Here is a 24722-nt window from a genome sequence, read left to right on the forward strand (position 1 = left end):
TAGAAAGGGAGCTTTTTGGATTTAGACCATCCTCAGAAGTGGGCTTCGGAGAAATGCCATCGTGAAAAAAAGGTTTCGCCGGATTACCATTATAAAACAATATTCACCCGCTAGAATGCTATCAGAGGACTTTTCCATACTTTTTTCCTCTATTGGCCCTGCCCCGGAACGGATCGATCACTACACACTCGTTCGCTCCGACCGACCGCGCCCAGCCCGCCGACAGCGAGCGCCCGCGGCCGACCGGCCTCCCGCGCCGAGACGCCTCCAGCACTGGGGCCTCCTCCGGCCGACGGCCGCCTCGCACGGCGATGCCACCTTCGAGCACCGGCTCCCGCGCCGGGGCTGCCTCGCGGCGAGGGTACCGCGCCCGTCGAGGCCATCTTCCCCGCGCCGAGCCCGCCTCCCGCGGCGAGACCACCTCTGAGGGCCTGCTCCCCCATTGGGGCAGCCTTGCTGCGAGCCGGGCCTCGGCGCGCTCGGCGGCCTCGCCATGAGCGCGCTCGCCGTCGGCGGGCTGGGCATGGGGCGGCTATGTGCGAGCGCTCGCGGGTGCGGGCAGGAGCGAGCGTGAGGGCGCAGGCTCGGAGTGGGGAGCGCGCTCGCCGAGCGCCGGCGCCGCGCGGTCACGCGGAGAAGACGAGCGAGGAGCGAAAGAAAACAGAGAGAGGAACTCTTCCGTTCCGTCCACGTGAAAAAATAGAGAGGGGCAGGGGCAATACAGGAAAGAAAGTGTCTGTTGTCGGTCAAAACCCACCGGCGAGTAGCGACAGGCAACACGAAGAGCCGGGAGGCTGCCGGGGCGCTGGCTGGCACCGGTCCCTCGGTCAATGGCCCAGATCCTGGCACACGCCGACGCTTCCGGAGATGCAGGGCGTGCCATCTGACCTATACCTGATCAGGAAGGTGCAAACGTGCTTTCGATGATTTGCCTGCATGCACAAACACATGTAAACATTAGTCCGAGCCGTGGTCGGCTCCCCGGGACGACTCTTGCATCGGCTTTAAAGAGCCGATCGAGTCCCGGTGTCAGATCAGATATGCATATCTGGATGTTAATAGATAAAGTAAATAACTGCAAAAACTGCTTCAATTAGATCTAGTTAATCCAATCCACAATGGTAAAAGCTTCACTGTTAGATCGGAACATCCTACACGTAATTAGGCCTAACGAGCGTAATATATAACCAAACTTTAACCAGAAAAGAGGCCTAAGAATAAGCGAAAGCCGATTCCCGGATCAATCCCTATTAAGATCAGAGCAAAGCATTTAATACGTCGCCGGATCATCCAACCCGTTTTGCGAGGCCTAACCTAGCAGATATTAAGCCGATTATTAAGTATAAGAACAAAACATAACAGATTAGATCTACTAGATAAAAAAGAAGCAGGGTGTTATCTCTACGCGACTAATTCCTATGCAACGAGAAATAACGTAAGATTAATACATCATCAAGCAGAGATTACATGATATTCGTAGATGATAAACAACAAGAGCATGATAGATCTACTAAAGGTCATGCTACGAACATCGGGATAACTAGCATTACTCGCCATAAAAAACGCTTTAGTACGAGTAATACCAAAGTAAAAGTAAGAACAATGATGCCCTGATCAGAAGAAGTGATTAGTGGTGGTGGTCAGGGCAGCATGGCGCTTACTTGGATGAAACCTAGGATTAGTGGTGGTGGTGCGCCGAGAATTGTTGTTGCGAGACGTGATGATGTTCTCTCTCCTTTACGAATATCATATGGTACATATTTATAGTCCGGAGACTTGGAAAACAATCTAAACCAACGTGTCCAAATCGGACTCTATCTCTAACCCAAACTGAACTAAATCTAAAGATACATGGCCCACGGCCAAAACACTCACGCAGGAGCCGATTCACAAGCCTTCTTTAATTCCTACTTTAAGCCCAATTTATCCGCGTTCCATTAATTAACCATGTTAATTTATGGCGATAACAGTGTCTAAAACCTCTTGGATGGCATTCTAGCAGATGAACATCGTTTCATAATGGCAATCTGGTGAAACTCTCTTTCACGATGGCATTTCTCCGAATCCCAATTCTAAGGATGGTCTAAATCCAAAAAACTCAGTAGAAAGGCCCGCAGATCAGGGGTGTTTAGTTTATTTGGAGTAATTTTTTTAAAAGATGATCTTGTTATTTCAGAGTACTAATAAAAATCGATTTACAAAATTTTTTTGCGCGGATGGATTTGTAAATCGCGAGATGAATCTAATGAGCTTAATTATTTCATAGTTAATCAATAATTACGGGATGGTTATTGTACTATCACTGTTGTAAATTATGAATTAAGTAGGCTCATTAGATTCGTCTCACGATTTACAACTCATCGGTGCAAAGAGTTTTGTAAATATATTTTATTTAATATTCTATGTATGTGTTCAAACATTCAATGTCATATTTTTTATAAATTTTTTTTGGATCTAAACACACCCAGCCAGTAGAGCAACAAGGCGAGAAAGCATCAAATCAAGCCTCTGGTTATGGCCCTTTCTTTGTTTCTTTCTTTCTCTCTCTCTTCTTTTTTTTTTTGCCATCTCCAGTTCGGCGTGCAGCCTATCAACAAGCTTCGCCTTGTGCAACGGGAAATTGCTCGGGTCGAAGTAGTGCGGAGCTAGTATATATCAATCAGCCTGCACATATGGCAAGATCGTTAATGACCCTGTAAACCCCGTAAGCATTAAAAAAAACGTCACATTGAATGTTTAGACACATGCATAGAGTACTAAATGAAATCTATTTATAAAATTTTTTGTATGAATGAGCTGTAAATCGCGATACGAATCTAATGAGTCTATTTAATCTATGATTTGCAACAATAATGCTACAGTAACCATCCCCTAATTATGAATTAATTAACATCATTAGATTCGTCTCGCGATTTACAACTCATCTGTGCAAAAAGTTTTGTAAATAGACTTCATTTAGTATTTTAAATTAGCAAGATTCCATTGTAAAATTTTTTTGTGTTTCATCTAAACACGGCCAATGTCTCTCTTCAATAGAGCTCAATCTTCAATGGTTGACCCGCTCTATTCTGTTGGCAGCAACCTACCATTCTCCAGACCCCAGCCCAGGGATATCAGTGACCGTGCGGATGAAAGTCCTGGAGGTCAAGATGCATTCGCTGTAGATGACGCACTCCGACTCATGGTCCATACAGCTCGAGGGGTGAATATAGTTAAGGTGAGTAATTTAGATTTTTTTTGAAAAGGGAAAAATTCAATTTACTCCTCTCAATTATAGATAAAGTCTGAATAATCCCCTAAACTATAATTTGATTCAATTTACCCCCTAAACTATTTTATTTAGCTTATTTTACCCAATAATATAATTCACCTTTTTTGTTTCTCCATAGACACGTTGAATTTTAATTACAAATTTCGCAGGGTGGTAGTAGACATCACCATGCATATTTAGAAAATATTTTAAAAATGTTCCCCACTAGATTTCATATAATTTTGAACTCCAATGATTAATTTATTATTAAATATTCTAATCTATCAAAATAATGATAAAAAATTATAATGTATTTTTTCTAACATGTATTATGGTGTGTACTATTATCTTATAAAATTTCAACTTAAAAATTCACCTATGCATGGAGAAATGAAAAATATAAATTGTATGAGGAGTAATTTGAATCAAATGGCATAGTTTGGGAGCTAAAATGAACCAAACGATAATTTAGGTGGTTATTAAGATTTTGGCTATAGTTAATGAGAGTAATTTAGACTTTTTTCGAAAAAAAAGTTACAACAATAGAGCAGACAAACACTCTAAACCTGAAAAACAACACTAGAAACAACAGACCTGGTTGTCTTTTATGGTCAACTAATGTCCAGACCTCTCCAGGTGTGCGACTTGGGTGAAGTACCCTGCAACCAGTGCTTTCTGATACTAGCATAATACGCACGACTGTTAGAGTCCGGGCTGCACATCTTGAGGCCCAATCTGCTCATGATGCCGACAAGCTGCCATCTAACATTGTCAGCATACTTCAGTGATCTGGCATTGATGAAAATCTCATCACACCACTGGGGATCTTCGTCTGCATTGGCGTTTTTTTGTGCAAACTAGTGCTGGGCAGTGGCCACTGCAATCCGATTGATGGATCGAAGCTGAACCAGCATGGGCTTTGTGTTATTAGCCTGAATTCAGTGGAGGTAGAGCCAACGTGTGTGCCTCCAGCCCTCCACCGCCTGAACCAGCTGCCCGCCTACATCGCGTGCGCAGACACAACTCTTTCCACAATCCACACACTTCCAGGCTTCCACTGAGCCCGCCCCCACCCAACGCCGACGCCCATGTCCGCCGCCGCCCCGCCCCGTCGCGTGGTCATCTGCGGCGGGGGCGTGGTGGGCGCGTGCATGGCCTACTTCCTCTCCACCCACGCCGCGTCGCCCACCGTCCCGACCCTCATCGAGAGGTGCGCCCCGGCGTGCGCCGCCTCGGGGAAAGCCGGCGGCTTCCTCGCCCTCGACTGGTGCGACTCCACCCCGGGGCTCTCCGCGCTCGCGCGGGCCTCCTACGCGCTCCACCGCCGCCTCGCCGCCGACCTCGGCGGCGCCGACGCCTACGGCTACCGCCCCGTCCACACCCTCTCCGTCCGCGTCCCCTCCGTTCCCAAGCCCGCCTCGCCGCACCCGATGCTCCCGGCCTGGGTCGACCCGTCGGCGTCCGCGGCCCCGCCGCGGGAGCTCGGCACCCCGGACACCACCGCGCAGGTCCACCCGGGCCTCTTCACCAGGCCCGTCCTCGCCGCGTCCGGCGCCGAGGTCGTCATCGGCGAGGTGGAGCGCGTCGTGGTGCGGGACGGCCGCGCCGCCGGCGTCGCCGTGAAGGGGCGCGACGGCGTGGTGGACGCCGACGCCGTGGTGCTCGCGCTCGGCCCGTGGTCCGGGTCCGGGCGGCTCGAGGTGGTCAGCGAGGTGTTCGACGTGTCCGGGCTCAAGGCGCACAGCATCGTGCTGCGACCGCGCGAGCCCGAGAACATCACGCCGCACTGCCTCTTCCTCAGCTACCAGCCGGAGCCCGGCGCCAAGATGCTCGACCCCGAGGTGTACCCACGGCCGACGGGTACGCCATTGCGGCCACCTACCCTGCCGAATTCATGAAGAATTGCTGATCTGAATTGCACGATTTGCTTACATTGTTCTTGCTGTCCATGTCTCTGAATTCAGGGGAGGTATACATATGTGGAATGACCAAGGACGAGAACCCGCCCGACGATCCGGCAACGATCACGGGTGAACCCAACTCAATTGCAATGCTGCACAAGATTGCCGGGAAGGTGTCCAGCCAGCTGAAGAAGGAAGAGGGGGCAGAGGTAGTGGCGGAGCAGGCGTGCTACCTGCCGTGCACCACTGACGGGATGCCGGTCATCGGGGAGATGCCAGGGGTGAAGGGGTGCTATGTGGCCACCGGGCACAGCTGCTGGGGCATCCTCAATGGTCCAGCCACCGGCGCAGCCCTGGCAGAGCTCATCCTCGATGGTAAGGCTAAGATCGTCGACCTTGCACCGTTCAGTCCGGCAAGGTTTCTCAAGAGGAGCCGGCGTGGAGCCTGACTGTGTAAGGTGCTTGATGTCAATTGTGAAGGTTCAGACTTGCAGCAGAATAAAAAGACACTTGTGATGAGAGTTGCAAAACATGTACGAGTGAAATAGTGAATAAGAATGGATACTTATTCTGTACTTGTTAGAGTTAGAACACACTCATTCCAATTTGCAAGCAATAAGAGTTGGAGGATGTTCATTTAGCTAAATTGCTGATGTTGAGTTCAACAAGTCAATCTCAGCAGATGAGAATGTGATCCCATACAAGGCAACCTGCCTCTACAAAAAACTATGCCACGTCATTCTGACACAGCCTTAATGCTGCTCTTTCTTAACTCTGAAGAATAAGCATGACTTAGACTATATGATAGTTTGGAAGTCTTAACCTTTCTAACTATAGGCGTTGCTAGTTGGAGTCCAAGTACAGGGTCACCTTCTTCACTGACGTGAACAAAGTTTGCAGCCTCCAGTCTTTCTGCTTCCTGTTCAGTGGCCTTCCTTTCCCAGCTTCAGCTCTGTTCTCCTTGACATCTGCCAGTTTCCAGACGCAGTGCTCAGCCTGAGTGTCAACTGACTCAAGCAAGAAGATGCCATCCTTCAGTAGGTTCTGCTTCGAGTCAAGGTTGCTATCACCTTCGACAAGGTATTGCACCCTCATAGCCATGTCCTTGAAGCGATCCAAGTCCTCAGGCACCTTCAGAAGCCTCTCAGCACCTGGTGATGATACCTGCAATGACCAAAGCAATTAGTACTTTTCTGTAAGTACGAGTGAGCTGCAAATGCATCAATTGGGTTACAAATTCGTTCAGGTAGCTTGCCTCAACTGCAAGGTCCAGGGGTATCTCGCCTCTTTCAATGATCTCATCCAGTTTCTGCTTGTAGAGCCTATTGAAGCCCTCTATTTCCTCAATATCAGGGCACCCATACCTTTTGACATTCCCATAAGAAAAGGGAAAGAATATGATGATCAGGACTGATTATAAAGACAATCTGGTGCTAGCTACAGATTTAAGAGCAACATAATAAAGCAACGCATGACACAACAATAACAAATGAACAGAGGTGCAATCACAGTACCAGCTAATAACAGATAGACCGAAGCATGCAGAACATGCTATAGTTCTAAGTTGCTAACGACTAACATTATCATTGTATCCTAACAGCAACACGAAATTTCATGATTAATGAGAGGACAAGAATGCTCAAGGCATCAAATTGGGCACTGAATCCTCAGAGAACAATCCCCAGCCTGTGAATTGCTGACTAAGGATATAACTTATGTGTTAGCCAACTGCAGTGGGTCACAGCCAACTCCATTCACACAAACTCTGAACTGCCTATGCACAGACCTTAAATTGGAGAGAACTAGCCGTCAACTGCATTGGGTGACACTGAACCCCAATCGTGCAATTTATGAACCGCCCGTGGACAAGCACAACAACGTAATGAGTGTAAACGAGACCAAGCAATGCCTGTGGAACAACAGCTAAAGCCTAGAAGAAAAGCGTCACTGACATGTTGGTGAGCTTGTCCAGGCGCACGTAGACGTATCCCTTGGGCGACACCTTGAAGGCGAACATGGCGACGTCATCCCCGAAGTGGCCAGCGAGGACCTCCTGGGCCGCGGCGAGGGCGCGCTCCCCCCACTTGACGTCCCGCAGCCGCAGCACGACCCCGCCGCCGTCCCCGCCGTCGCCGATCTGGAGGATAAGTCGATGCATGGTCAGAGCGGCGCTCCCGCAACCCGCTGCAACCGGGGTCCGGTCCGGGGAGAGGATTTAGAACGGCAGCATGTAGGACCGCGCGTGGCCGTACCTCGGGGTCGTACCCGTCGTCCTCGCTGTCCTCCCACTCCACCGCCCACTCCCGCGCCTCCTCCTCGCCGTCGGCGTCGGCGTCGGCGTCGCGCCCGCCGACGCCGCCCCGCGCGGCCTCGCTCGCCAGGGAGCGCGTCTGCGTCTGCGCCCGCGCCGCGTGCAGTGGCGAAGCTGGGTAGAGGCGTCGGCAGAGGGAGGCGGGTAGGGAGCGAGAGGGGGCGGCGCCGGGAAGGCTGGACAAGGAGGCGGCTGCGGAAGATGAGGAGGGGGACGGGGAGGAGCGGCGGTGACATTTCGCCGAGCACCTGGCGAGCAGCGCGCGGAGCGCCTGGGCGCGGGCGGCCGCCATGCTGGTGGCTCTCTCTGGTCTGGTCTGGTCTGGTGGTGGGGCGGGTCCGTCTGGGTTCGGGCCCGTGCGTCGTCAGAAGTTCGTGGGTTGTTCGTTTGTTCTGGTCTGGTCTGGTGGTGTTGGGCCATTTTGGGTCCCACATAGATGTAGGCCCGTAACTGGTACTTGATCGTTCTATTTTTCGCGGGGGGCTGTTTGCCAATGGGCACGGTTGTGCGTCGCTTCAGCTTATGGTTGAATAGTGGTTTTTTTTTTGGTCAGTCTCAATGCACAGCTTTATGCATAGTTATCTAGACTAGTGGAGATGCACATGCCACATACACGTGTTTAAAGAATATTTATATTTAAAAACATCACATATTAAAAAATAATTATATTTAAAAATAACAGGAAATTTAAAATTGATATAACAAAGCAAACAGATTGTGATACACTTGAAATATTGATATTTGTAGTCGCTTCAAATAAGATGAAAATTAGTTTAAGAAAAAGGCAAATTGTGTTTTTCTTGAGTCCACACATCGTGGGCGCGAACTAGGGTCTCGGTCATCACTGTGCCCACAAGCATTCCATATGCCACCATATCTGCACAATACAAATACAATTATCTATATAATAAATTAACCATAAACACAAAGTGAAACGTCTAACTCATAAAGCAGGAGCCCACTTGAGCTTCAGGCAGCTCCCATGAGGTTCACAACACGTATATTCAAAATTGCATATGATGTTTTAACACCATTGGCTGTCACAGAAATAACACAAATGAAATTCTTTCAAAATTGCTAATCACACAAGCAGCCAAGAAATGAAATCTATCGCTCGCAGCAGAAGCAGCTGGCCAAGCATTCCGTGCTTTCATCCTTATCTTTTGCAATGTCACCCGAGGAGTTTTTCTTTCTCGAATGCGCACGAGAGCTGCGTATATTTGTATTAAGAGAAATAGAATAGTCCAATTTACAAATTAACGCTCCTTACCTTGGACTAGAATAGGAAGCGCACAAACAAAGGAAGAAAAAATTACAAGACACCCAAAGGTAGGACCAGACCAATTGCACCACAGCCCAACCTAGTCATGGGCTACCCCCAACTCGAGGTATAGGGTACTCAACCCCTTAGCCCCAGTACATTGCCAAGCTTGAACCTCATCCTTAAACGCTTGCACTGCCTGTTGTAAGTTTGGAGCCACACCATCAAACACACAAGTGTTCCTATGTTTCCAAATGGTCCAAGCCCCAGAATACAGAAGGAGTTGAATCCTTTTCTAAGATGTTTCTGCAGTTTCCTTTCGGCCTTCTTCCACCACTCAGCAAAAGAGGATCTCCTGTTGGGTGTTAATCTCGACAAGTCTAGTTGCTGCAATATGGTGCACCAAAATTATCTTGCAAATACACAAGTCGTGAGCAAGTGTTGGATTGATTCTTCCTCTTGGTCACAGAGAAGGCACTTTTCTGGATGTGGCATTCCTCTTTTTCATAATCGATCTGCTGTCCAGCAGCGGTTCCGCAAGGCAAGCCACACAAATGTCTTGCACTTCCCAGGCGCCCAAGATTTCCACAGCCGCTTCCAAGGTTCAAATGTGATGGATCCCACAAAATAACTTCTATAGGCTGATCGCGTAGAGAACAAACCTGAAGCATCAGGTTTCCAGCGATGAATGTCCTCGATGTTAGTTAGATTGACTCCTGCTATTAGATCCCAAACTTCAAGATATTGAGCCAATCCACGCCATCCAAGTGCATTTCTAATGTCAGACACCCAAAGATTATCTTGCAAAGCCTCATTGACTGTTCTTTTGTTTCTAATTCTGACGGGAACACATTGGATGACATTTGGGGCTAAATCACCTAGGCAGCAATCATGCAGCCAACGATCAGTCCAAAATAGAGTATTCCTTCCATTCCCCACCGTAGTTTCAACAGCAATAGCAAACATAGCAGATGTGTTTGAGTAGACCGGTATTTGGAGTCCTGCCCAAGGGTGATCTGGTCTTGTTTTCTCCAACCATAACCATCTCATTTGAAGAGCCCATCCCATGATCTCAAGATTATGGATGCCCGTCACCCCAGGAGTTAAATAACTCAGACTCAATAATCTTATTTTTGTGATCCGCTTGATTTAGTTCAACCTATTAACCATAGCCGTGTCAAAGCTCTTAATTATTTATCAAAATTAATTTAGTAAAAATCTGTAAAAAGTTTTTTTCCCTTAACAACCTAACGATGCAAACAGATATCTTCGAAACTACCCATTTTCAGAAAAGAACATAAACTGGGACAGAACTAAGACACCTGAAATTCTTTCAAAATTGGTAATCAGGCAAAAAAGAAAAGATTCAGAACCACGAAACTCATACCTTAAATGTGCCCCTTCCAGCAACATTTGGGCAAGCATCTTGTGCTGCATCCTTGTCGTTTCCAGTGCCACCCTAGGGGTTGAATAAGTTAGACTAAGATTCCTGTTTATCTTGTCAGCTTGATATGGTTGAACCTATTAACCACAATCGTATCAGACCTCTTAATTCTTTCTTAAAATTAGCTTAATAGAAATATGTGATAAGATTAATTTTTTCTAAACAAACAGTGCCAACTCACTTGCAGAGCTCCAAGAAGACTTCAGTTTCTTCTGGGACTCCTTGAAATTGCATAGGCTCTCTCTTAGCATGCATTCAGACTGTTCAAAGCTCAACATAAGTAGTTGAAGGACAAAGAAAAGAGAAAGTAACACTTAAGCTCATGTCCACTGGACCAAAGATAAATCTTGTGTAATAAGAGAACAAAATTTCACCTGGAGTTTTAGCCATCAAGCCCTTTGCTGTAAGTTACAGTCAAGTTAGACTGACCAACAGGGCCATAAAAGCACACTTCAATCTCAGGAGAAGCAACCACACTTTCAAATTCTACATTATCAACTGAACAAACCTATACACCATGGGAGGTACAGGGTCTTGAGTTAAATACACCAGTGATCCTCGAACTTGTCCCGGGGTGCCACTTAGGTCCACGAACTTGTAAAATCAAAATCTGGCACCCTAAACTTGTTAAGTTGTGCCACTTAGGTCCATACCACTTGATGTGGCGCCACGTGGCATGAATATATGCAAAAAAGCCCTTGAATTTTATCATCTTCTATATGTAGATCCTCCTCATCTCTTTCACCTCTTTCTCAATCCGCCACGCTGCTCCTACCGCCGGCAGCCACTCCCGCCCCGACGTCCAGAGCGCCGCCGCCCCATCACCTGCACTACAGCCACGCCGCCGCCGGGCAGCCACCGCGGGAGGCTGGGGCCGGGGCCGGGGCCCTGCCTGCGCCCAGCCTGCTGTCGGCAAGCGCCCGCAGCCGACCAGCCTCCCGCGCCGAGACCACTTCCCATCGAGGGCCGCCTCCCACGGCGAGGCCACCTCCCACGGCGAGACCACCTCCGAGCGCCGGCTCCCATGCTGGGCTGCCTCGCGGCGAGGCCGCCGCACACGCCGAGGTTGTGACGGCGCTGCTGCTACTACTCCCGCTGCTCGCACTCGCTGCACGCACCGACGACGATGGCGGCGGTGATTCCGAGGCCACGGCGGTGTTGCCGGCAGAGGCGGGGGCCGGGGTGTGGAGGGAGCACCCTGCTCCCGCCGCCGCCGGATGCTCCGGCCCCGGCGTTCATAGCTGCGCGCTCGCCTCAGAGGTCACCGACGCACACCTCCACCCTCTGCAAGCTCCTCTCATGGTGGGACACGAGCGGCAGTGGCGGTGTTAGCTCCGTCGTGTTGATGCCAGGGCAGGGGCCAAGAGGGCGCGGCAGCAGCAGTAGGCCCTGGAGGACAAGGACGTGTGGCACCGTAGGGCGCTCACGGAGGGCACTGGCGCCAGGTGGCAGGGTCTGAGGCCGCAGCGGCGCTGCTGCTATTTGTGCCCACTGCGCACGCAGACGATGATGGTGGCGGCGGGTATGAGGCCGCGACAGTGTTGCGGCCGTTGCCGACGACGATGGCGGCGGCGAGTCCGAGGTCACGGCGGTATCACCGGCGGAGGCGGGGGTAGGGGCCGGGGTTGAGGGCGTGGCGGCGGCGGCAGGTCGCGGAGGACGGGTACGTGCGCTGTGGCAAGGCGCTCGCAGAGGAGGGGGCCTAGGCGGAGGGCGCCTGTGCTGGGCGGCGGGTCCGTTGTCACGGCGGCGGCGCTGCTGCTGCTGCTTGCACACGCCGCGGCCGCCACCGACGGCTGTGCGGGGCCGACGCCGCAGGGGTGCAGGGCGACGACCACGCGCGGGTCGAGGCACTGGGGGTGCTTCCTGCCCGTGCTGGGATGCAATGGTAGAAGATCCCAAATTGCATCCCAGCACGAGAGGAGAGGCGCGCCGGCGGAGCGAGGAGCGGCGCGCAGGTCGGCGGCTCGCCGGAGGTGGGCGTGCGGCATGGAGGCCAGTGGCTCGCGGCCGCGGGAGGCACACTCGCGGCGTGGAGGCCGGCGGTTCGCAGAGGCAAGCACGCGGCAGCCCTGCCTTCTATCCCTCAAGGATGTGAAGGTAGAAGACGATAAAAATCAAGGGTCTTTTTGCATATATCCATATCCTTTGAAGGGGTATGGATCTAAGTGGTACAACTTAACAAGTTCAGGGAGCCAGATTTCGATTTTGCGAGTTCGTGGACCTAAGTGGCACCTGGGGACAAGTTCGAGGGCCGCTGGTGTATTTAACTCTTATCAAAATTATAATCCCTTAAGCTGAGCAGATTTGTGGTGAACACTGGTGGTATGTACCTTTTCATTAATCAGGTGTCATATTAGAATCAATTCATTATGCATCAATTACCAAGATCGCAATATAGTCAAGCCATCATCGATCAAGTAGTAGAAAGCAAAAGATATTTCATCAGGCAGTGAAATTACCTGGAATGTTCCATCACCAATCTAGGCACACGAACAATGCACATGCACCCACTGACCATCAAATTTGAGTATTGTATTTGGAGTTCATATCTGCACCATCAAGCAGTTCTTGTCGGAACAAGTCACAAAAAGTTCAAGAGAAATGAACAAAATATATTACCATCAGAATGCTCACCCGCTACCCTCAAATTGTTCGAATAAAAAAGAATGGGAAGAGGGTGATCGAGGGAAAAAACATCACCTTGAATAAGTCGACGACTTTTTCGATTGAGTAATTTAATCTTTTACTTCCTTAAAACCTAGCATTCCACTGAATAAACTGAGAGCAAATGTTGGCATTTACATCATATATGATATGTATCAAACATAGCAAGTGCTATTTAGCTTTAAGAGCTTACTAAAAGGATACCTGATGAGAAAGCAGTAGCACACTTCCTCTTTTGAAGTCTGATAACAATTCCAATTGCTGAGATGTACATACCATTCCTTCATAAGCATAATTAAAATGATAAAAAATAATGATAATCCCTGTGCAACAAAACAAGATCTTTTTAATTTCCTACAAAAAAACCATTGAAATGCTTTAGGGAAAATGTAAATATTATAGCTCATGCTTACTGAAATTTAGAGTTTCTCTGATTTTAAATTTGCAAACAGAATGCATCATCAGAGAATGTTTTGGCACTAACCGTCTTCATGAATACTTGCGCTTTTATTATTAGAACGAACACCCTAGCTGGTTACGTTCCTTAAATCTCCAATTGGAGGACGTTGATCCATCAGGACCAGCACAAGATGCGGTCGATCTATAAGCGATCGTGACCAGTGGGATTGACGTGATCGTGTCCGGTGCCTTGGTCGCCACGCCGTGGTCGCGTCAAACGCCTTGGATGCTGTGGAAGTCAGTGCTGCTGACCAGCTAATCCTAGTTGGACAGTGCTGGAAGACACACATCACCGTGTTGAAATGGAGTTAGATCAATAACTGTGCAAACTGCAAGCATCAGTTCAACATGGCAATAGAATAGTTCACACCTAAAGGCCTTTATAAACAAAAGGATTTACTTGTTAATCCCTTTAGAAATGGTGTAAAAATTCCTTCACATTTTTTTCAATCAGTTAATCATATGGCAATAGAATAGTAAATCACACTTTAAGATTCCCGTGGAGCAAAACTTGCATATAGAAGGCAAGGCACGCAACAGAGTCAGGAAAATGATAACAGAGCTAACAGACTCTAAACTTTTACTTCCCTGAATATGCAATGTATCATATTGTATCCATCGTTGCGCACGGATGAGAATGAGATGTGGCTGTGCATTCATCTTCTTTCTACCCCTTCTTGGTTATCTCATCTCCTGCACGTGGGCAAGCAGTGCGGCTCTGGGCATGCTCAAGTGGCGAAGCGACCTTGGGCGATATCGAGCACACACTGATGAGCTCTAGCGGAGCGAGTGAGCTGGCTGGAGAGGGCGCAGGCTTGGCGGCTGTAGGTAGTCCAGCTCCTTCAGGCCTCCAGGCTGCTCTCCCTCGGCGGACGGCATGGGCGAGGTCTCTCTCTCCGCGTGCGAGGTGTCCCTCCCCTGCTTGCTACGCCGAGAGCGCCGCCCCTCCCATCGTCCCTCCCCAGCCATGGCACCCCTCCGCTCCTCCCTCCCTTGCCGCACCGCCCTGGCCGCACCGCCCCTCCCCTCCTTCCTCCCCACAGCCGCGGAGCTGTGCGGCGTGGATGGGCCTCGCTGCGGCCAACTCCCAACGGAGGCGAGGCGGGCGGACGGTGGCGCGGGTCCTCACACGGGCGGCGCCGCGGCCTCGAGCTCGGCCACGGCGGGGCGATGGCGTCGCGGCGGCCGAGGCCCTCGCGCGGGGAGCGGGGGCCGGCGAGCGCGTTGTGGGCGAGCGCGTGTGGCAGGCGCTGCGGCTCGGTCCCCTTGCTCTCCCTCTCTCCCTCCCTCTCTGTCTGGCGGCGGGGCTGGGCATATCCGGTGGCCTCGAGCTCCGCCTGTGGCAGTGGCAGCCGGATCTGGCAGCCTCGACGTCCAGCTATGGCGGTGGTGGCGCCCTCCTCGAGCTTCACCGCGGCTGGCGAGGCACAGAGGGACTGCGGGTTGATTTCTACTAAATTCAGGGTTCTTTTTGCAAAAAAAACTAGGTAATGCGTGATCCAGGCCGTCCATGGGCCGATCCGACGGCCGAGGTGAACTGCGCTGACGTGGCCACGCTCGCCTCCGACCTTTTGGTGCGCGAATCATATTAAGAAGATTGCCTGATTGGCTGATTTCACGGAGAGAAGATATGCAGGGTCGGGTGGGTATCGGCGGGCGGGTAAGGCTGCGCATGGGTGAGAAAAAACATGGGATTTTGGCTGAAACATTTTCCTTGATGGTGTTTTGTAGTTTGGTTATAGATGGCCAATGGGCTGGCCCGGCCCGGCACGATATCGGGCCGGCCCGACCCGGCACGATATTGGGCCGGCCCGGCCCGTTAGTGCTCGGGCCGTCACGGGCCGTCGTGCCTCACGGGCCGGGCCGCTACGTACTTTGTGCCTGGCCTTCGGCCTAGGCACGACACTATGGGCCATTTTTCAGGCCGTGCCGGCCCGTGAAGCACGCCCAAAGGAATGGGCCGTACCAGCCCACAGCCCATTTTGCACCTCATCTGCTGCAAAAGGTCAGCGTGGAGTCCGCCGTCTGCGCCTTGGAGCCACGGAGGGGATTTTCATCTGCCCCCGCCATGGCGACCCTGATGCCCGAGCTCGGACGAGCCCTCATGGTGAGAGGAGGGGAAGGGAGGGAGAGAGGAGACGAGGTTAGTGAATGGCGGCGCGGTGGAGGAGTGGCGGCGCGGTCATCGGAGCTGGGGGCGGTCAGAGGCGAGTGGCGGCGCGGTCACCAGAGCTGGGGCAGTTGGAGGCAAGCGGCGGCCGTTGAATCCAGGGATGAGAGGTCGAGAGCTGGCCGACAATAGAGAGCGAAAGGGAGTGAGCGGCCGCGACGGCAGAGAGCGAGTGGGAGCGAGCGGCGGCGACGGCTCCAGTGGGTAGGGTTTGGGGCGGCGGTCGGCGAGCGGTTTATTAGGGTTTGGGGGGAGGCGGTGCTGGGGGGAGGCGGGGCTGGCGAAGGCCGCGTCGTGGGCTGGGCCGTCAACCGTCATCGACCAGGCCTCCAGACTCCAGTGAATCAATGGGCCAATGGGGGAATGGGGAGTGGGGTGGAGAGGAACGGGCCACTACCGGGCCGGCTGTTGAAACCGGGCAGTGCCCGTGCTGGCCCACGTGCCTGGGGTGCAGCCCAGGCACGGCCTGCACCCCCGGGCTGTGCTAACCCGGGCCCATAGGTCACCGGGCCGCGCCGTGCTTGGGCCGGGCCAAAAAATAAGCCTTGGGCCGGGCTAACGGGCTCGGGCTGCATGGCCATACATAGGTTTGGTCAAGCATTAAGATCTTCCATGTGGGCCTAAGAAAGGTATTTTGTGAGAGGGGTGGGTGGGTTTAAGTTGGTAACAATTGTTTTCAATTCTTTCATCCTTTATAATACAGAAGATAGATAGAATAGATTTAAAATTTGACAGATGAATTTTATGGTGATGAAACTCTTCTTACATTCCATAAAACTTCATCATTCTCGCTCCTTGCATTATCAGCAAAATTGATGATATTTAATGCTATGAAACTCTCTATGAAACTCCCATTGAGCATGGCCTAATTAGTGACTTTTAAGTACTCCTCCAACCCTTTTTTAGTTCAAAATTTTATATTATTTTTCTAATCATATCTCATTTCAAAAAAGCAGTATAATATTTTAAACTGAAAAAGGTTGAGGCACACCTAAGGGTTATCAATTAGCACCCCATGGTTGAGTGAACCATCACCTGAAGCAGTGAGCCAACAGGTGTTTTGGGCCCTAAGAGGCCCATTTAAAGACAGATTTTGTATATGCAAAGAGAACTTAGATGATGACATCACCCACACGCATGCAATTTCGAAACTAAAAAAGCTATAAGCATTAAATTGAGCATCCAAATTAATTTTGGATGGCACCATTATCTTATTTATGATAAGATCTTCAAAACAAGATGACACTTGCTTATATTTGCGCTATATTATTTAAAAATATTTTTTATACTAAATAATTATTTTTTAATCCTGGGAACAAATAATTTAACTACACGAACTAATAATTATTTTGACAAACAAAAAATTAAACATAAAGAACAAATAATAATGACGATGCACAAGAACAATTTAATTTACAAAGCGAACAATGGTTCAACGTCAAGGAACATTTAATTGTATATGAGCTTTAGAATGAAAAGAGGGAAAAATAAAAATTAATACAAAGCAGAACAAGAAAAAGAAATGAAAAATAAAATTTAGAAAAAAACTAGAATTGGAGAAATAAACAAAAAGAAGAAGGAAAAAAGTGCTACGACGCTTGTAGCTTGGAGTCTTGTTTTTCAGTAGAAAGCCCAACCATATGAGCCTTAGGGTGTGTTTAATTGAGCTTTTGGCTGTGGCTTTTGCCCCCAAAAGCCAACAGCCCAACTAAAAGGGTTGGCTGTCACTCAAAGCCACAGCCAAAAGCAGCTTTCATCTAGTATAAATTAGAAAGCACCTGGACCCCCTTTTTTCACTGGCTTTTGGGTCAAAAAATTACCCACCTGCCACTGATTATGTAGATAACGGTTCGCTTCTTTCTTTTCCGTCCTTCTTCCCTCTCGCGACTGCTTCCTCGTCGGCACGCCACTGCTCCTCGCCGGCGCCCCTCACCTCTGGCCGCCCTCCGCTCCGGCGCCCCTGACCTCAGGCCGCCCTCCGCTCTGGCGCCCCTCTCCGATACTCCCACTCCGCCGCGGGAGTGGGGCCAAGTCCCAGCGCGTGCTCCGCCTGGAGCAAGCCGTCGCCGGCTCAGGCCCCGCCACGAGGGCGAGCTCGGTCGTTCTCCAGCCGCCGCTGGAGCTGGCTCCGCGCCCAGGGCGTGCTCCGCCGCGGCGAGCCGGCGGCGGCTCGGGAGTCGCCCCCAGGTGCTCTCCGCCGCCGGCTCGGGCTCCGCTCCAGGGTGAGCTCCGCCACGCGTGCCGCCGGCGGCGCGAGCTGCATTTGTGGTCAGAACTGAAGATGAATTATTGGCATTACTGTTGGTAGGGGTGGATAAGGAGCTACCTTGTCTAATTAAAGCCCACTTAGGTAAGAGAAAATTCCTTGTATGACATCAGAAGATACCTCAATTCCTTTCTTGACCCTGAAAAAATTTCGATGCCTCATATGATTATGAATTTTAGTTTCGTTCCTCCAATAACACTGTTGTCAGTTTGTTGCTCAAATGTCGTGAAGTGGCCTGTGAAAACACCAATTTGCCCCTGGAAGCAGAATGGAGCCTACAGATAAGCAGAATTTTCCCTTGACGTCTGTTTTCTTCTCATTTGCCCCGCGGCCCCGTCGCTGCTACCTGCCGCGGCGATGGCAGCCATAGAGCCCCCACCCACCGCCCGAGGGGCAGCCAGGAGCCACGCCCCCTGCCACCCGCGCCGAAGGGCAGCCGGCCATCGCACCTGCCGCAGCCACGACGGCCACCGAGCCCCTACGCGCCCTGCCTCTGGCTGCCGCGCCCCTACCTGCCGCGGCCTCGGCAGCCGCCGAGCCCCTGCTTGCCGCGCCTCTGGCCGGCGCGGCCATGGTGGCCGCCGAGCCCCTGCCTGCCGCGCCTCTGGCCGGCGCGGCCATGGTGGCCGCCGAGCCCCTGCCTGCCACGCCCGAAGACACCACGCCCCTACCCCCCCTGCGCCGCATCCATCAATGGAGCTTGAAGGACCGCCCGCCCTGCCACCGCCAGCCATGCCCGCCTGATCTAGGGTTTCATGAGGAAGAGAGGCGAGGGAACAAGAGAAACATGGGTTTCAGGGAGAGATCTGTACCATTTAGTATTTATGTAAAAGGGTTATTTGGATAGGTGCCATTGCAACTTTCACATGTTAGAAATGTGCTACTACAATTCACCATATTGAAGATATGCAATCAGAATACCTCTTTCCCCTCCTTGGGCCCACCCGCAGGGTACTCCTTCCCTGTATTTTCCCGTATAGACAATTTTACCCCTCTCTACTGCTCTGCCATCACGCGTCAACTGAGCCAGGAGCTCAGGGCTCCTGCCACCGCCGCCCCTCCTGCACCTGCCGGTCACCCTGGCTCCTGCACTCGCTGGCCGCGCGCCCACCTCGGGAGGGCCCGTGCCTGGCCTGCCGGCCGCTCCGCCACCCGTCCTGGAGGCCGCGCCTGGAGGCTGCTCCCATTCCGCCTGGAGGCTGTGCACGCCTAGCCTGCCGCTCCGCGGCCGCGCCGCCACCCGGTCTAGAGGCCGCTCACGCTGCCACCCGGTCTTGGGCGCGCGACGGCCAGCGGCGGCAGGAAGCCTGGGCGCCTGGCCCAAGCGACCGAGCGACAGGGTACTACGTACTAGATGGATTGAGAGAGGGGTAAAATTGTCTATATGGGAAAATACAGTGAATGAGTACCCTGCAGGTGGGCCCAAGGCGGGAAAAGAGGTGTACTGATGGCATATCTCCAATATGGTGAATTGTAATAGCATATTTCCAACCTGTGAAAGTTGTAATGGTACCAACCCAAATAACCCTATGTAAAATGTAAGGGTTGTCGATGCTCTCCCTTCGTGGAAGCGATCCTGATGTACGGTTGAGATTCAAGTTATACGTGAATGATTTGGGTCGTCCCGAGGACACTCGAAGGACTACAGGGTTTAAAGTGTTTGAAGTGCGCTTACAAGAAATTACTGTTTCGGCAATGATTTGGCACTCGTAAGCCAATTTAAGTTGGATGGTTCCACCACATACTCCCGCGAACCCAGTAGAAGAAACCCAACCCAACGCCACACACAGAGTTGGGTGGAACAAGACAAAGGAAAAGCAAAGCCTCCATGCCACTCTCCGATCCGTGAATAGGCTCGAGGGCTATTGTCGAGGTCAATTACCATGGGCACCCCGAAGAAAAGTACCTGCTGGCCGGTGGTCACACCCGATGACCTGCTAAGCTGGCCGCGCACGCGGCGACGCGGCATCGGCCCCCTCGGCAAGATGGCAACTGCTAGACACATGCCATCATTCCAACCTCCCGTAAGTTCAGCAGAGTCGGGGAACCAACGCCAGACACATGTGGCATCGTCCCGATCTCTAGAGAGAAGTTTGCCTTGAGGGAGGAGTGTTGAAAAGAGCAAGGCAATATTCTAAAATATTCTTCACCATGCAAGGAGATATTTTCTACGGAGCACTCTAGAACTAGTAATAAGTAAAATTAGACAATATTAGAATATTTAGAAATTCTTCAGAAAGCGGATACTTGTCTTAATATCATGGTCCCCTTAGCCTATAAATAGAGACCCCTCCATTACCATGACATTCATCCATTATGATGGTAGATAAGACGAGGTAGTGCTAGATAGGAAAGAGCAGAGAGAAGGGTGTATGCTCTTGTGTAGTATTATTGTGTTGCGACAAAGTCTTATTCTTGTAAATATTAGCCTCCCAGTTGAACCATATAGTTACTTACTCCATCCTTATTAAGTGTCGCTAGAAAACTAAGTTAGGAACCAATGCAATTGGCAAAAGACCCTAACAACTCTACGTAGTAATTGTCAGCTGACACATTTGGATGTTTATGCCATTGCAAATTGCTAGCTCCAAGATCGACCAATTACATATGAAAACAGAGAACTTTACCACCAAATTGCTAGCTCAGATTCCTTATGAACATATAAATTCAAAGGAGACAGACTCCATTTAATTCAAGATAGCACATACCAGCAGCACATCCAAGTAAGTACTACTTTGATTATTAGAACCAAAAAACACATAACATAATCTACTCCACTTCAAAAGGGTAGAGTTAGGGGCCATACTGGAAAAAAAAAACTATACCTGGCTTGCGGAGTTGGACTTGTCTGATAGGGCTACTCTCTCGGCTGCTGCTGTCGCCCTCTCGGCCACTGCGGTAGCCCTCTCGGTAGTTGTGCGTACCTCTGCGGTGACCTTGGATCCCATGTTCCCTGTAGCTTGGGCTTCAGCCTTTGTCCTCGGCAGCCGTCACCAAGTGGTAGATGATCACTAGAAAGGTGGCAATCATAGCGCTGAGACACGCAGCAGTGACTACTGCTATCACACCCACCTGGTCCTTTGCCTGGGAAGTCTGGGTCCTGCATATTAGATTTTAATCAGAAGAGTTCATGAAAATGAAGAAAATAGCAAAATTTTTTATTGAACCTACTCCATCAATTTGGAAGTTGATGTGAGATCTTGTTGCACCCTGTTGAGCTGCTCGCGGATTGACTGCGCCTCCATCGCCAGTTGGCCGCTCACCTCCTCCAGCTTGTTATATATGAAAAGCTATGTCTTGGTCAGACTGGAAGGTGGCGTGGAAAAAAACCCGAAGAGGACGCGGGACAACACTAGATGAGGGCGAGGGTGAGCCGGTGCGTGGGAAAGGCGGTGTGTCGGTTATAGACATTTTCCATCAGCACCGGGACATTTGCAGAGACACAGTCGTCAACTATTCAGCAAACAAACAGACCTACAATGATATAAACTTCTGAATGTTTGTAGCCACTTTTCAGAAAAAAAGTTTTGTAGCAAAGTGTACTATTAGATCGTACTTGGAAACATGAAGAGCGACACAATCTTTGAAATATCAACCAACACACAAATGAGTGATAAATTTTTACAGAAGGGTACTTATATTTCATTTGCGACAATGATTTCCATTTACCAGTAGTACCTATAAATTAGAAGAGAAGAAGAATAGACACCATATATAACAAGCAAATAGACAGACATTATTTTTGTGAAAAACAGAAAAAAGACAAACGACATGCAAATCCAATTCAATACTCACATGCCTCTTCTCTCCTTTCTTCGTTCATTGTGCACATTCACCTTGCATGCTTCCAAGCTCATAATTAAACAGAAATGAAATTTTGGGAAGTGGTTAAAAAAAGACTTAATGGCCCTCTTTAGTAGTTTCGATAAGGAAGAGATCAACTTAGCAAAGCTGAACTATGCCACTATAGTGTTAATCCCGAAAGAACCAAATGCCACCAATTTGAAAAAGTTCAGACCTATCAGTCTTTTAAACTGCAGTTTTAAAATTTTCTCTAAAGCCTTGAATAATAGGTTGATTAAAGTGTGTGATAGGCTCATTGCTCCCAATCAGAATGCCTTCATTAAAGGTAGGTTTATCTTAGAAAGCATGGTAGCTGCTCATGAAATAATTCATGAGGTTTCGAGGAATAAAGAAAATGTTATTATTTTGAAGTTAGACTATGAAAAAGCGTATGATAGAGTGAGTTGGGAGTTCCTCGAAGAGATGCTAACTACTAGAGGTTTGGGAACCAAGTGGATCTACTGGATAAGGTGTGTGGTGAGAGATGGGTCTCTTTGCGTTAAACTTAATGATGAGGATAGTCACCACTTCAAACCTGGTAAAGGTTTGAAACAGGGTGACCCTCTATCGCCCCTCCTTTTTAACTTTGTAGCCGATGTCTTTACAAGGATGCTTATGAAAGCAGTTGACCACAACTTAATTGCTGGTCTGATGAAGAATTCCATTGATGGAGGTATCATTAGTTTGCAATATGCAGATGATACAATCCTTTTTCTAGATAATGATTTGGACAAGGCCCGGCACTTCAAGTGGCTTTTGGCCTGTTTTGAAAGTCTTTCGGGCATGAAAATAAACTATGATAAAAGTGACATGATGGCCATTGGCCTGTCAGAGGAGGAATGTAACCAGTATGCTAGGCTCTTCTACTGTAAACTGGGCACTTTCCCCTTCAAATACTTGGGCGTCCCCTTACACTATGCTAAGCTTAGAAGAGAGGATATCCAACCAGTTATTGACAAAATAGTTAAATGGATTGCAGGTTGGAAAGGGAAACTCTTATCCTATGGTGTGAGGCTGACCTTGCTGAAAGCTTGCTTAGCAAGCATTCCAATTTATTTGATGTCGGTAATCAAGTTTCCTAAATGGGCTTTGGAAGCCATTAATTCTCAGATGGCTTTCCTGGAATAACAAGGAGGGTGAGAAAAATACCATTTAGCTAATTGGCAGCTTGTGTCCCAAAAAAAAAAGAATATGGGGGGATGGGGGTCCCTGATTTACAAAATCTGAATTTATGTTTGTTGGCCTCTTTGATTAAGAGATACCACCTTAACAAAAGTAATGTCTGGAGACGAATAGTTGACAGCAAATACAACTTAGACAACCCCAGTATTTTCTGTTGCCCTGATACAGGGGTTTCCTCTTTTTGGAAAGGTGTCCTTTGGGCGTGTAAGGCTGCAAAGATGGGTTACTGCTGGAAAGTCAATAATGGAAAGTCCATAGATTTTGGGAAGATAGATGGTTTGGCAATTCTAGCCTAGCCATCTAGTTTTGGCCTCTGTATGTGATTGCTAATGAAAAGGGAGCTACTATTGATGAGGTGTGGGATGGTACTGACCTGAAATTGACTTTTAGAAGGACAGTTTCGGAACAGGGTAAGGCTTTGTGGTATGAGATCTGTAGTATTGCAGAGTCTCTTTCCTTAACTGAGGAAGAAGATAGGCTGATGTGGAGCTTTAGCTCATCAGGTACCTATTCAGTCCAATCGTTATATGGTGTGATTAGCTTCAGAGGGGTGAAACCTATCTATCCCCCAACAGTTTGAGGTTGAAAGTTCCCCCTTGGGTTCAGGTGTTCCTTTGGCTTCTTAGTAATAACAAATTGCTCACTAGGGACAATCTGAGTAAGAGAAGGCCGATGGCGGATGTAACATGTGTGTTCTGTTCTGAAAATGAGTCGATTGTGCACTTATTCTTTGAGTGTTGTGTAGCAAAAGAGGTTTGGTCCTCATGTGCTAACAGCTTGGGCATCTTTCTGAATCCTGGGTTTGAGTCTATTGCTAGACTTTGGATTTATAAGAAAAAGCTTGCCATCACTAACCTTTGCACATCTGCTATTCTGTGGTGCATTTGGAACTTACGGAATGCCTTTTGTTTTCAGGGGAAATGCTGGAGGGACGTGCCAATAGTGCTAACCAAAGCCTGCAGGATGATGAGGAGATGGAAAAGCCTTTGCAATGGTCAAGAATCGATGCAACTGCATAAGATGGTGGAAGAAATAGAAGGAATTGCCAGGCAGCCGCTGCGCATCAGCTGGGGACATCAAGCTTCATGGGATGTTCAGCAGAGACAAGACTTGGAGGGGACGGGAGCAGTCGCTTCATCTACTTTTGGCGCGCATTCAACATCTGAATGTTTTGTCTCTAGGACTGTTTACCGATCTAACGGTTGTCTTGAGGGAGCGGGTTGTGCTTGAGCGTCCTCTTCTTTCTGCACTCTCACTTGCTGTAACAGACTGTTTCGTTTTCTTCTCTGCTGAGAAGTTAAATGAGGGAAACCTTCCCTTTTGTCTAAAAATTAAACAGAACTGAAACCATCGATATGTTTACAAGCAAGTTGTGCATCGAGTTTATGTCCATCTCTAGATTCTGCTCATAAGTAAAAGCAAACAGAGTATGTCGATTAGATCATATCATACTGCTCGTGACTTGTGAGCAGCTTATGTTGGCAAGCCGCAAGCGTCACGCCGGCCAGCCCTAGAGAAGAGCAAGCTAATTGCAGACGTGCTCTGTTTCCCATCACACTCGTGTTCACAGCCTATTTTTGTCCACTCAGGAAAACATGAGAGTGGACAAGAGCACACTCTGTCATATAGTATTATACTATACTAGAAGAGCTGATTTGTATTAGGTTATTTTTGCTCATGAAATTGTATTAGGTTATTCCAGGGAATTAAAAGGTTTATTAATTTCTAATGTCCAAACTAGACGCAAAAATTGGAACAACATTATGAGATGTACAATCTCTATGAAAGGATCGAGCACCCATTTCTTCCAGGTAAGTAGTACAAACAGGACAAGAAGTTGATGTTAGGAAGATTGTCTGCTCATAGCTCCGACTTGCAGTTTCTACTCGCGTTTCCAAACAGACGCTTCAACTTCTGGCACGCTGCTTCAGAGAAACTGAGGCGCAGATGCCCTGCAAGCCAACATTC

The 24722-nt window shown here is 49.4% G+C and overlaps 2 protein-coding genes and 1 long non-coding RNA gene across 3 annotated transcripts; 1 reads left to right on the forward strand and 2 right to left on the reverse strand.

Annotated features, from left to right (window-relative positions):
• Positions 1 to 4259: 4259 nt before the first annotated feature.
• On the forward strand, positions 4260 to 5797 carry LOC120659356 (putative oxidoreductase C1F5.03c). The gene is made up of 2 exons (XM_039937474.1): positions 4260 to 5110; positions 5215 to 5797. The coding sequence occupies exons 1-2, from the start codon at positions 4339 to 4341 to the stop codon at positions 5598 to 5600; spliced, it is 1158 nt and encodes a 385-aa protein (XP_039793408.1). The 5' UTR covers positions 4260 to 4338; the 3' UTR covers positions 5601 to 5797.
• LOC120659358 lies at positions 5768 to 7814 on the reverse strand. Its single transcript, XM_039937475.1, has 4 exons — positions 7404 to 7814; positions 7104 to 7288; positions 6407 to 6515; positions 5768 to 6315 (listed from the first exon to the last, which is right to left on the reverse strand). Exons 1-4 carry the CDS (start codon positions 7752 to 7754, stop codon positions 5995 to 5997), a joined length of 966 nt encoding a protein of 321 aa, XP_039793409.1. The 5' UTR covers positions 7755 to 7814; the 3' UTR covers positions 5768 to 5994.
• A 2140-nt stretch (positions 7815 to 9954) lies between these two features.
• Positions 9955 to 13865, reverse strand: LOC120659359. The gene is made up of 6 exons (XR_005668989.1): positions 13319 to 13865; positions 13039 to 13157; positions 12871 to 12948; positions 12630 to 12719; positions 10349 to 10427; positions 9955 to 10244 (listed from the first exon to the last, which is right to left on the reverse strand). It is a non-coding gene; the product is annotated as an uncharacterized LOC120659359 (long non-coding RNA).
• Between the last annotated feature and the right edge of the window lie 10857 nt (positions 13866 to 24722).

This window comes from Panicum virgatum, chromosome 2N (genome assembly GCF_016808335.1).
Source record: "Panicum virgatum strain AP13 chromosome 2N, P.virgatum_v5, whole genome shotgun sequence".
Lineage (NCBI taxonomy): Eukaryota > Viridiplantae > Streptophyta > Magnoliopsida > Poales > Poaceae > Panicum > Panicum virgatum.

Bases quoted from the DNA above. Each gene is read 5' to 3' on its own strand.
- LOC120659356 (XM_039937474.1), top strand. From the start codon at position 4,339: ATGTCCGCCGCCGCCCCGCCCCGTCGCGTGGTCATCTGCGGCGGGGGC. The intron at 5,111-5,214 runs GTACGCCATTGC...CTCTGAATTCAG, and splicing joins GGTGTACCCACGGCCGACGG to GGGAGGTATACATATGTGGA.
- LOC120659358 (XM_039937475.1), bottom strand. From the start codon at position 7,754: ATGGCGGCCGCCCGCGCCCAGGCGCTCCGCGCGCTGCTCGCCAGGTGC. The intron at 6,516-7,103 runs GTCAGTGACGCT...GAATGTCAAAAG, and splicing joins CTGGACAAGCTCACCAACAT to GTATGGGTGCCCTGATATTG. The intron at 6,316-6,406 runs GCAAGCTACCTG...TGGTCATTGCAG, and splicing joins CCCTGGACCTTGCAGTTGAG to GTATCATCACCAGGTGCTGA.